The sequence below is a fragment of the Artemia sp. Qi Xiang Cuo genome, chromosome 2 (genome assembly GCF_049724085.1).
Source record: "Artemia sp. Qi Xiang Cuo chromosome 2, ASM4972408v1, whole genome shotgun sequence".
Taxonomy (NCBI): Eukaryota; Metazoa; Arthropoda; class Branchiopoda; order Anostraca; family Artemiidae; genus Artemia; species Artemia sp. Qi Xiang Cuo.
The window spans coordinates 4116256-4129326 of NC_142795.1; the positions used below are offsets into that span (position 1 = coordinate 4116256).

The window sequence follows — 13071 nt, forward strand, 5'->3', positions numbered from 1 at the left end:
GTATTCTAATTGAATCAAAGAATGCTTTTGGAACGATGCATATTCCTTGTTCTCTAATGTAGTTAGGCTGTTTAGACGCGTGCTTCACAATAGATCAGCTAAAACTTTAATTCCCAGGAGGCTAAGCTCCTCAGCTCTTTTAGTGTTACCCGACTGCCCCGACTCCAACCGACTGCGCCACAGCAGGACACTTCTTCTTGTTTGGATTAGTATGGAGACACTTTCTCATAATCTCATCACCGGAATAAATTTCCGAGTCCTTCACTGTGTTGCTTCAGCTTGGTTAGAACTTTGGGTCCCGCAATACCAGGCTGATGTCAAAACCAATACGTCACTAAAAATCCTTTTGACTCTTTTCAGCTTCCAAAAACATTCACTTGCTCCACCTGCACGCCTACCAAAACCATATTTAGAAAAAACACATAGTTCCAGAAGTTCAAGAATGAAGTGTAACCAGATAAAACTTTTTTATAGCATAGTCGCACCTCTCTTCTTATAAATTCAATTGTCAGTAGAGTGGGTTCTGAAATATGCATTCTACCTTTTTCTTTCTTACCCTTTTCCCATAAATATACCTTCAATTATGAATAGGGGACAGGGTAATGATTCCAGGATGTCCACTAAGTGATTAATTTTACAACAGAAAATTCTATATTAATACTCTCTTCCCCACCTCTTCCTCGGTTGGGTGCTAAATGAATTTTGTTTTGCTTGACCATTTCGCAAAAATATGAGTAAAACCAACAGCCAAGCCAAGGGTAGGAGTTATGAAAAAGGACAAGCCGATGATTCTGGTTTAATCGAAAAAGCTATTACAAACTACAACAGGCCTAGAATTATTTAAAGTTATCATACAAATATTAAAGCATACAAAATTATACATGCTAAAACAAACTAAATAGACACAGATAAAAGATCCAGGGAAAACCAAAGAAGAAAAGGATGCAGGGAAATCAAAGAGACAACAGATATGAACACAGACGTACACTTTCTATGGGAAGGAACTAACATGTTGGAAAGGGGCGCATGAATTTTGTCCTTTTTTTTAGGGTGGGATGAAATACTGCTTTAAATAAGAAGGAGTAAGAGAGGTTATCCTATTTATAAAGAATAAGGAGGAAGTACTTCTGTACATATCCAATTTTCCAAAGGAGGATGATTGCTATTGTGAGGTGATATTTACCTTCTTCTGTTTCGGCCTTCTCTGCCTCTTTCACTTCCTCTTTTATTGGCTCTTCCGTTTTATCGTCTTCTGCTTGTTTAGGCACCTCTCCAGTCCGCATTTTCTCTTCAGGTTTCATTTCTTCTCCAACTGCTTCAGAAGTTTCCATCTTCTCTCCAGTTTCCTCTGCCTTGACCCCATCTTTTTTTGCCTCTGTTTTAGTAGCTTCTTCTTTTGCCTATATTGCAATAAAGTCAAGTTCAGTTAAACTGGCAATACTGAACTGAATCACTGGAGAGATTCTGATGATGAGAGATCAGCACCGCTATGCGGATCAATTTCTATTAGTTTCCCTTTTCAGCACAATCATCATTGATTACATGACTTACTGATTTATGCAACTGAATATTTGCACATCTCAACAAACATAATTCATCGATAAAATATGATCTTTGTTTTTGTCATTATGTGGGAAGGGACAAAACTTAATAGATAAAATATGTCATGACATGATATGAAATGTGACATGACATGCCATGTCATGTAAAAAAGAGGAGTCAACTCCCGTTCTTGTGAAATGACATGCCATGTCATGTAAAAAAGAGGAGTCAACTCCCATTCTTTAATCCAAATTTCAAGGCTTAAGATCAGTTAAACCGACTATTTTCTAGCTCAGCACCTCTACGCAGATTATTGATTCATGCAACCATACATATATTTTACTTACAAAACTTAGCAAATATATCTTTCGATAGAAGCTGAATTTTTTACTTCATTAGTTACATAAAATGACGTAAAGAACAAAACTAAACCAATAAAATATTCAAATAAGGCAAATGGTTAAGGTCATGCAGCCAAGCCCTAACAAATTTCTTCAGTTTGAAGAGATGAATACGTGTAATTGTATTTTAACTATTTTTAAACAATGTATAAACTTACGTTTTCTTAATCTTATCTTATTATAATATACGTATCTTTATTTCTCTATAAATTTGTTCTCAAAAACAGAACTAGTATTTCCCCCCCCCAGAAATTAGCATGTTATCTTTCTCCGGTGTGAATAAACGATCTGGATAGGTCATGCCTTTGAGACAATTCGTTTGGGACCTTAATTTTGAAAAAAAAAAATATATGAATGACATCACAATACTTGTGATGTAATGGAATAGTTATAATAAATTTTGGTGAAGATGAGTGTCTGTGCTATATATTTTAAAAACATATTACAATTTAATTTGATTTTAGACAGAAGAGAATAATTAATTTGAATAAATATGCAAAAAAAAAATCGTTGAATAAAATAAAACCAAATAAAAGTTGTTTTGCAAGGGATAAAAAACAAAACAAGAACTGTCTTTCTTTTCATCGAGCCAAATATGGTCTTCTGGTACTTGATATTTGAGAAAAAATCATCGTCTTACATTATACATATTCAAATTATAAAGGGCAAACTTTAGCGCAAAGATAGAGATATTGAAGAGGGGGCTACCCCCTTATATACGTAATAATTTATGCTCGTTTTGTTTTTAAGTTGCTCCTTACTTTCAGTTGAAAAAACTTGTTTGATAAAGTTATTTCTGACTGTTTTTATTTAGTGCTGGGAAATCCGGGTACCCCTCCATAGAAAATTTCTTCCTCCCACTGAAAATCCCTCCGCAGAAAGTTCCTCCCACGTAAAAAAAACCCTCTGCCAGGATAATTACCTCTAGACAATTGCATTCTCGCTGTAAATTTCCTCCGGAAAATTTCTTGCGGACAATTCCGGCCAAAAAATTTCTTAGCGCACTTTCGTTTGGAAAAGACTTTAGTTTCTGATTGTTTTCAAATAATGGCGGAACTCCCACCCTCCATGTCATATTTTTTTTCCCCGCAAGAGATGGAATAAACAAGAGATGGAAGTCTTTATCTGTCGAATTTAATTGTAGGAAGCTTAGAATAAGTAAATCTGCAAGCCATCTTGCAAGCTAGAATTAATAGCAAGTTAGGGGATACATTATTGGGAGTACACACGAGCGTAGTTCTGCTTTTATTGACAATTGCTACTATAATATGGCCCAAGCTTTACTATATAGCAACTAGGCATGAAATATCAACTCAATGCTATGAAGGAAAAAAATTATAATAATTTGATTTTGCTACTTATAGAACAGAATGATGTCAAACACCATTTTGATTACACTATAAAAAAGTGACGGGTATGATGGTACAATTACAGGATGTTTACTAGTACCAGTTCATTGCCTCTTCATTCATTACCATTACCATACTATTGCCTCTTCATTCACTAAGATGAGTGCCACTAGTCCTTGCTTTTCTTTGGAACGGTAGACTTCTCACTAAGGCAACCGTTTTCAAAAAAACCACGCAAAGTGGCTTTTATAATTCAATAATATAGTAATTATAATATGTATTATTCTTCAAACATTGTAAAGTAGTGTTATTTAAGTTTGCTGTAAGGATTTTAACTATTACTTCGGCTTTCTCTAAATTCCTTTTGAGACACTCAACTGTTACTAAACCATTGCTAGTTTCAAATCTAAAATCGTTCCATAATTCATCAAAAATTTTGAACGAATAAAAGTGTTGTTAATAGTACATCTTTTTCCATCGTTTTATTTCATTTTTTCTTCTCAGAGACCAAACTGAGTTTCCACTCTAATTTACAAAATTCCGTCTAATATTAACATGATATAAAATACTAGACCATATTTGGGGTCAAGTGTGAAAAGACGATAGTACTTCCTGCTTTCTTATCTTATTTCTTTCTTATTTCATCTTTCTATCATTCTTATTTCATCTTCATTTTTTTTTTAGCAAACTTTCTGCGTTTGTCAGGCAGTTCCTGTTATGTTCGTCTTCTTCTTTTTACATGTCCTTTATATCCAACTTCGATTCCCTTTAAATATCGTCATGTAATAGCAGTTCCTCCTTTCTTATCTTATTTCTTTCTTATTAAATCTTTCTGTCTTTCTTAATTCATCTTCATTTTTTTTTTAGTAAACTTCCTACGTTTGTCGGGCAGTTCCTGCTATTTTTGTCTTGTTCTTTTTCCATCTCCTTTATATCCAACTTCGATTCCCTTTAAATATCCTCCTCCCCAATGTATATAATGGTGGCTTTGAAAAGCAGACAAAGATTTTGTTGACCGTTTTCGACAGGATCTGTGTAACATAAGCTGTACAAAAATGTGGTTCTATCCCGCTTTCTAAGGCTATGATGAAAGAAAGGTAAATATGGCTGGGCCACGTTTTAAGCGTGAAGGATAACAGATTGCCAAAGGTGGCGCTTTTCAGCCATCTATCTGGGGCAGACGAATAGCAGGTAGTCCCTGAATTGAGTAGCAAGACGTCACAAGGAAGGATTTAAACCAAATTGGAATTTCATGGGTGGGGGGTAAAGACTGAGACTTTGAATATATCGGAGTTTAGGAGCATGCTCAGTTTTGTTGGCCTCAGGCGGCTTGGTTCAGTGAGTTGTTAGTAGTAGTAGTATGTAGTTGTATTTTATCAAAGTTATTATTATTTGATATGTTTTTTCAAACAAAACTAATGATTTTCATAGACTGTAATTTGAAGAGTTCAAAGGTGCAAAGAGAAAGGTGCATAGCTGTGTTGGCCTCAGGCAGCATCGTGATGCAGTGAGTTGTTAGTAGTAGTAGTAGTAAAGGTCTGAAGACTGTTACAAAATACTGAGTGGGTATGAGCAGTAAAATATACAAGTGGGTATGTTAGAATGTCCCAAATTTTAACGAACACTGCCTGCGAACAAGGAAAACTGGGACCGAGGGAAAGGTGACATTTTTGTTGTTGTGATTTTGAAACCAAATAACATTAGTGCTTCAAGTTAGCACCGAGAGGCCTCTAACAAAGGGTCCATAAAAATAGACTCTGTTTTACTGTTACATTGCCTAAATAAAGTCGGAATGAATGGAAAGAAAATGTTCAAAGGGCCTCTCCAGAGGACTCTCCCCCTGAGAAATATTATTCTAATTCCATGTAAAAGAGAAAATTAGCATTGAAAGATTCAAACTTATTTACACATTTCTGTTCTGGAACATCAATAATTAAAAAAAGCCTTATGTCATAGATCAGCACAACAACAAATTTAAGATGACTCTCTTGAAGAGGAAAGGGGGGAGGGGTATTCCGAACAGTTCTTAGAGCAGATTCACTCTCCTGAGTCCATATTAAGACCTCATGACAATTGAACAAATTGTTTACCTTGCCACCTCCCTCTTACAAGGCAATATTCGGGATTATTATTCGAGGGGTGGGGGAGGGGGGAGGAGTGGGGTGGGGGCGAGGCTACAAAAAAATTTACAAATTGCATTGAAATTCCTTTATATGCATTTTTGTTACTTTTTTACGTGTCGGACAAAAATTTCAGGGGAGGGTTAACAATCAGTGACCCCTCCGCTGGATACAGGCTTTCCCTCTTATGGTTTTCTGGTTCAATGTATAGTCTCTAAAGAACAAAATATGGTTGCTTTGGAGAGGTTATATGAGTAACATGCCTTTGTATCACTTTTTTCCCTGGTCAAAAGATCTAATCTTTTCATTTCTTCTTCTTTGCGATTTCTTTCTTCCTCCTCAAGGAGGTAAAACGGAGTCTTCATTCTTTCTTCATAGTTGGTCATTTCCATTAAACCCTCTTCTTGAATTTCAAAATCATCTAAAGGCAATACGAGATCACCTAAAAAAAGAAAAAAAGGCAATAAATATGAATGAGAAATTATTTTAAGCTTTCATATATGTTTCAAAGGTCTTTCGACAAATGTTCAAACTAAACTCGGTGAAGAGACCACCCTCGAATCACGAAATACAGCCCTATGCACAGTAATATTTATAGTCCTTAATGAATTCTTAAAGCAAAAATTTTTTTTTAAACAATATCAACTTTGGTTTCTGAGAGGATTACAGGTTAGAGAGGGGAGGGGGGGGGGGACCAAATTAAGTACGATTTCTGCTCTTGGATGTCTAGTAAAAGTTGGTTTACCGCTGACAGCACAATTGACATTGAGAAGAAGGGGTCAAGTTTCAAAAATTTACAAAAGTACCAAGGACGCTAAAAAACCCTTTTGCACCCCCTCGACCCATCTTAAGTCTATTCATACTGAAAACTGCGATTTACCAAGATTTTCCCCCCTCATCAAAATTAGGAGGTTACTAGGGTAGTTCTAAATTTAATTCAGTGCTGCCATGACGAAACCCAGGAAGTAAATGAGCCAAACTAAAGTTAATTCTGATAGCGGTTTTTGTGCCCGTAAATATTCAAACAATAAATGCTGCCAAAGAAAACTACATCTTCCAAAAATTATAGCTTCTAAAACTGTTTGTTCCGATGTTTTTAGCGGGGGCTGGCGTTCCACGAAGAAAAATACCCCTCCATGAAAAATTCCGTCATGGAGAACAGTCATAGAGAGTACAAAATAGGTACCTAAAAAAATATAACAGGTGCTCTAAGGGCTAACAAAAGAACCATATATCAAAAAAGGTTCTAGGACTGTGCCTGGTTGGTTTCCAATCGCTTTCAACTTCAAAAAAGAATTATAACTCTCAATTTCCTATCGAAGGAGCATCCTTCGAAGTTTCTACGATTACAAGGGGGAAGAAATTTTGTTCATTTTGGGGTTTAACGTTACTCTTTAGTTTCACGATAACGGCGTATACCAGAAATACTCCCCAAAATCAAACGGGATTACATCAACTTATACCTCCATTCCCCTTTCCTTAGAACTGATTCTGTATATTTCTGAAGACTCGCTGAGAATAAGCATTTTTTTGCCATTAAAATGAACACTTTGAGACATCTAGCCTTCAGACATCTGGGTTTCAAGCTCTCATCTACAAAAATTTAGAATTTTTTTTTTTTGTTTTGCCAAAAAACGATCCCAGATATTTTGTTTGTTGCTTTTTCCCCCCAGGGATGATTGTAATGAACTAAAAATCGTTAAAGATGGGGAGAGAGCTCATTCGAATAAAAAGTTAAAGTTCTATTGCCCTTTTAAGTTAACAAACATATTAGAGGGTAACTATCCCCCTTCCCGCACCGCTTTTTTCCCCAAGACATCCGATTGAAATTTTGGATAGCCATTTGGTTCAGTATAACTGAAAGGTCAGATCAAATACATATACCTCTGGGAATGACATAACTTCCCACAGTCTCAAGGGAAAAAGCTGTAAGTTTTGCAATTCGTCCGTTTTGTAAATTAAACATTTGTTATTCGGAAACATAAAGACATTTCTCGCAGAGGATTTTTAGGTTGGGGGGAGGGCGAGGATTTCCACAGAATTTTCAGCGTGGAGGAAATTTTCTGGGAGGAATTTTCCTAACTCCATTTACAGAAGTCCTTTTGTCTTTCTTTCTCTTTGGATGCACAATTTTTCATATAAAGAGAATGTTACGGAGGGATCGTCCAGGGAAAATTTTCCGGGAAGAAACGCCTAGCACCGCTTATAGCTTATTTTGTGTTAACTTTTCACTTTTTTTTTATTTCCATATGAATTACCCTTGGTACTTCAGATGGCAACCATAATCTCTATTTTCAAGCGAAAAGATGAAAAAAAGGAATATAGCAATAAACGCGGACCAAAATTTTTAAAAAGTGACGAGAGAGAAGATAAAATTTGTCAAGCAAGGTAAAATTGTTGAACAGAGCCTAAGAAAGAAATCAAAATATTGATTTTTCATTATTTCCGTTAACGCATGAGGAAATTCACTTAATAGCATTTAACCTTGGCTTCGCGCTCTCTTTTGACTCTCTATTTCAGCTTCCGTCTGTTTATTTTATGCATTGAACAAGTAAAATTCTAATCTTATTACAAAAATAAAGTAAAAAAAAGTAAAAAGGAAAACTAAAGAAAAGGTAAACAGGAAAATTAAAGAAATCTACGGAAAGAAGCAAATTTTCATATCCTGATCCTCCCCACAAGACTGCTAATAATTTGCATGAATTTATTGCTTCAACTGTTCAAAGCAACATCCTCTTATTATCAAGTCCCTTTCCTCTGTCCTTTATCTGGCAATTATCGCAATAAGTCTGTCCGGCCTGGCATTCCCTTCTCTTGAAAGAGGCTAGCGATAACCTATACAGAAACACACCTTGGGTTATCTACAAGAAGAAAGTTCCTTGTTCCTTCCACCCTTAAACTACATGCCTTATCGCCTCGAAGGTCTAGAAACAGCAGTTACCTTCATTTTACTAAACCGACACCTTTCCGCCATCTTCATACGAGGGAAGATACCGTCGCATGAGGTTTTTTTTTTTTTTTTTTTTTTTTTTTTTTTTTTTTTTTTTACAAGTATGTTCTCTTTTCTGTTAATTTTCCTGCATAATTATCTCCCTTTCTTTTCTTTTTCGCATAGTTCAGTTTTAGTTCTCATTCAGTGAACATCTAAAAACATCAAATATATGATCCAGTATTCATTTAGTTCGACTTATGAAATATATATCCTGCGAAATTTGTCGATAAATTAATTATCTTTGGGTTTTGCTGAGAAATTAACTAGGCATTGCTGTTAGCCGTGGCATTACAAACGGCGGCTTACCCAACTGCACACTTGAGTCAGCATGGATAAAACAATTGACTCTTAAACAGGTACGTCTTTCTGTTTTAAGTAGCTAGTAATTACCATCAACATGACAGAATCAATAGAAGTCCAACTACAGGTGTTAAAGAAATTAAGTGAGATGTCAATAGAGCTTAATAAACTTGATCCCCTGCATGAAAAGGTCGAAAAATTATCCGTGGAATTTTCTTCAATTTCGGAATCTCTGAATAAGAAAATTTGTGAAGTGGAAAAAAGATCGGAAAATACAGAGGCGGAAGTTCGTGAGCTGAAAATAGAAGTTACAAAGAATAAAAAGATAATGGATAGAATTGAGGCGGATCAAAACACTTGCAACATGATACTCTAAAATTTCGACCCAAAGATAGGGGGTTCTAGTCTAAAAGAGGACACTCTTAGATGCTTAAATGAAACAATAAGAGGTGCCAGGTTTATGTAGATAGATATCAAAGATGTTATTCGTTTACTTTCAAGCCAGATGATCAGACCAGTCGTAACTAAATTTGCGTCCATGGAATTAAAAAAAATCCCTATTTACTTCGGCTACACTTTTCAAAAGGTTTCATTTGTCAGTAGCCCCAGAGTGCATTTCTTCACATTTGTTGGCGCGCAGTAGGTTGATACCAATTTTGGAAGCCACACGTATGGAAGGTCATTGAAATGCAAAGCTGGAGGGTATGAGACTTTTCATGGGGGATAATATTTTTGCATTCGATAGTTAATTGGGTAAAGTGAAAGAAATTGATCGAGAACAACGAAAGGTTATTGCCGCAGAGCAAATGCAAGTTTGCTCAGTAAAGAAGGATCAAGATCAGTCACGCACGGGACAGTTCAGACAGAAACGTACGCGTGATGAGATCCCCATAATGATTTTAATGAACCTGGGACTTCTTACGCTCGTGCAAATCAGAGTAATCAGATGCGAAGCGGAACGGATCAGATGCGAAGCGTGAGAGAAGCGGATCGGTAAATTCTGCTGCTAGTGGTCAGAGTTTTGGAAGCGCTGTTTCTGTATTTAGCGTAGAAGAGGGGGGCCCGGCCGCTTTTGTAGGTTGGCAGTATCATACCGCATTAGCCAAGAAAATGCGGTGGATTTAAATCAGCAGGGTGTAAGACGAGACAAAAGAAATAGTAAGAACGTTAGCCCTTTAGTGCAAGATAAATCGTGAAGAAAAATTCTCGAGTAAGGGATGTGATTCAGGATTATGAATCATTCACGCCTCGCCAAATTCTGAAAGCCCCGATTTTTTCTCAGGAGCATCCTACTTGGGGGGATATAGTAGCGCCAGGGAACCAGTCAAAATTTCCAGAATAGGGAATACAGGGCCATAGTGACTCGTGCTTACGTTTTGTCGTTTGGAATTTGCAAGTTTATAGTAGGGAAAATCTAGAGAAAGCTAAGGAAATCTAGGGAAAGTAGGGAAGGTTAGAAAATTTATTAGAGTCGAGTATTGTGAAAGTTGGGATGCTGTTTGCCTTGTTGAGACGTGGAATTCTCTAGAACATTTTTCGTTATGTAAAGACTTCGAGGTTTTTGAGCGCAGGAGAAAAGTTTCGGCAAACGATAGATGTTATGGAGGAGTTTCAGCACTTGTAAGGATGAGTGTATTTAATTTGTTTCGTAGGCTAGAAAGTGAGTCTGAAAATTTAATATGGTTATTATTGTCAGTTAAAAATGTTCACCTTGTTGTGTGTGTTGTATATATGCCTCCGAATTGTTCTTACAGCCGTGAAGATACAAGAGAATTGATTGACAACGTAACATAGATGTATAAAAGAATGTACCCTTGCCCTAATTTTATTTTCCTAGGGACTTCAATGCATATACTAGTGAAGGGGACGAGTTACAGGTTGGGAAACCCCTTGTAAATGAACCAGGTCAGAATGTTTGCTTGGAGAATGAACGTCAGTATGTCTTCCCCATTAGAAAAAGTAGAAAAAAGATCTCGGAAAATAAATGGCGAAAAAATTTAATAATTCTTTGTAAAAAGGAAGGGTTACTAATTATGAACGGGAGGTTGGGAGGATATTTTGGTATGGGCAATTTTACTTGTTATAGTGGGTTTAGCCCGACTTTAATTGATTATATTTTATGCAGTTTATCTCTCTGGCCCCGGGCGGTGGACCTCAGGGTCCTAGAGTTGGTCTAATCTGACCATTTGCCAGTGAGTATTAAGCTGAGAGCGTGTATTCGACGAACTGAAAGGGTTGATGAAAGGTCTATGTGTGACGAAAGGATCCGTAAACCAGTTTGGATAGCCAAGGAGAAAGAAGAATTGGTTAAAAAGGAACTAGAAAGTGAGGAATTTCAGAATGATTGAATTTTTCAGATTTAAAATTTTTCAGAACCAGCTGAAATGGATCAAACTGTTTCGGTAATTACAGATAGAATTTACGAGAGCATCAGGCCTTTATCTATTCAAAATCTTTATCTATCTCAGGATAGGAAACATCCGGCCAGAATAGATGATATTTTTTTCCACGGGGAGAGCAGGCTGAAAAGGGAAGAGGTAATTAGGGTTTTAGTCTACATAAAGCAACAGACCCATTGGATCAGGAACTGAATTTGCGCGGGCTAGCTGGATATGGGAAATTAAGATCAGGTTATAATAGGGTTAAAAGAGTTTAAAAATAGAGAGAGGTAGATGGACGTTAACGAATAAATTAAGAAGGCTTATATTGTGAATAACCCGAGAGAATTTTGATCGGTAGTGAAATGTTCAATTCAAGGTCCGAGAATAAGAGGAGATGTCCCACCTGTTGAGACGCGGCCAGATTATTTTGAAAATAGGGAGTCAGAATATGTCAGGGCGAATGAGTCGAATGGTTCAAAGGATAAAGAGTTAGGTCTAGGGATAGTAAAATACCCTTTAAGCCAGAATGATTATGATTTAATCAGACCTGTATCTCAACAAGAAATTTGTGATCAGTTGAAAATGATGAATGGTAATTCGTGTCCAGGAACAGTTGGTATATCTACAAAGGCCCTGAGGTAAGGAAGGAGATAGATAAGATATGAGATAAGATATTTATTTTGAAATTACTATCACAAGCCCCGAAAGGCCGAATTCGAATTTCGGAGTCCATAAAAATCAAATAAGCCAGAAAATCATAATAAAAGCACAACAAATAAAAAAAAAAACTGGCAAACAATGCAAAAACAGAAGTATCGGTATGATGTATCATTCCTCAGTCAAAAATATTAAAAACTTCAAAATGTCCTCAAGTTAAAAAAATAAAAAATAATTAAATTAAAAAGAATGATTTAGTGTTAAACGCTAAAAAGTCAGTAGTATTATTATTTAGGAGCAAGGGGGTGTTAGTTCCGAGGTTGATTTTAATTTTGGAGGAATGATGTTCGACGTTAAAGAGGAATTTGTTTATTTGGGTGTTAAGTTTAGCGCGTTAAACGGGATGTCTGGGCATGAAGAAAATTGTAATTTAAGGGGTAATAGCCTAATAAATATGCTTTCGAGAAGTAATTTAAGTCAGCTAGCTGACATGAGGATCCAGAAAAGAGTGTTCCAGACAAAAGTAGCTTCTAGTCTACATTGGGTTTCTGAGGTTGGGTTTTGCTAAAGCAGCTAAGCTAGAAGTAGTTCAGGTAAGATATTTTAAGAGAATTTTAGGCTTGAAGGACTCATTTAGTTCAGGTGTACTGAAAGCAAATTTGGGGCTTTTCACTTTAAGGAATGTTAGATTGGTTAGAATGGTGAAAATTTGGGAGACAATAATTATGCTATCTAGAGTTCGGCTTCTTAAGTCAGCTTATTTGAAGAGTTTGAAGTAGACCCCGAAGCCGCGCCGAAAAGTCGGCGGCGCGCCGCCTAAAAAAGACGGCGGCGCGCCGCCGAGCTTGCATCAGTGCGCTGACGCCGCCGCGTATTCTAGCAGCGGCGGCGTCACTAATACGCCGCCGTTGTTTTTTTTTTTCTCTCTTTTTTGGTTATCGATATCGACCTCCGGGCTTCAACCGTCATCCCGGTTAATCTGTTTCTTAAAGATAAATACTTGGGTTCGCCATGTATATCAGTTTGTAGGAAGAAGGAAAAGAAATTTTTCTTGAAAAAAAGATTCTACCCTCCACTTTAAATTTCTGTTCATTTTTCTTTTTTTTCGGATGAAAAAAGGTAGATAAAAGAGCATTAGGCAATTCAGGATGTTATCATAGGCAGCGCAATCGCGCTGCCTAAGTAAAGAACAATGTTGGCACAATTTATTATTATTTTTTTTTATACCAGGGCAATTCGTATCGAAGGAGTAGTCGTAGAAACTTCAAAAAGGGTTAATTCGATTGGAAATTGGAATAGCTAGTGCCCTTTTGAATAGTCCAAAGTGAT

The 13071-nt window shown here is 36.6% G+C and overlaps 1 protein-coding gene across 2 annotated transcripts in view; it reads right to left on the minus strand.

Moving 5' to 3' along the window:
- LOC148954820 (pseudouridylate synthase 7 homolog) overlaps nt 1–13071 on the minus strand; it is an 89764-nt gene that overhangs the window by 21844 nt on the left and 54849 nt on the right. For both annotated transcript variants that reach the window (XM_089098781.1, XM_089098774.1), the window contains exons 10-11: nt 5676–5854; nt 1184–1400 (exon numbers count right to left, since the gene is read on the minus strand). In XM_089098781.1, coding sequence (XP_088954907.1) covers nt 1184–1400; nt 5676–5854 — 396 coding nt within the window. The remainder of the gene's footprint in view (nt 1–1183; nt 1401–5675; nt 5855–13071) is intronic.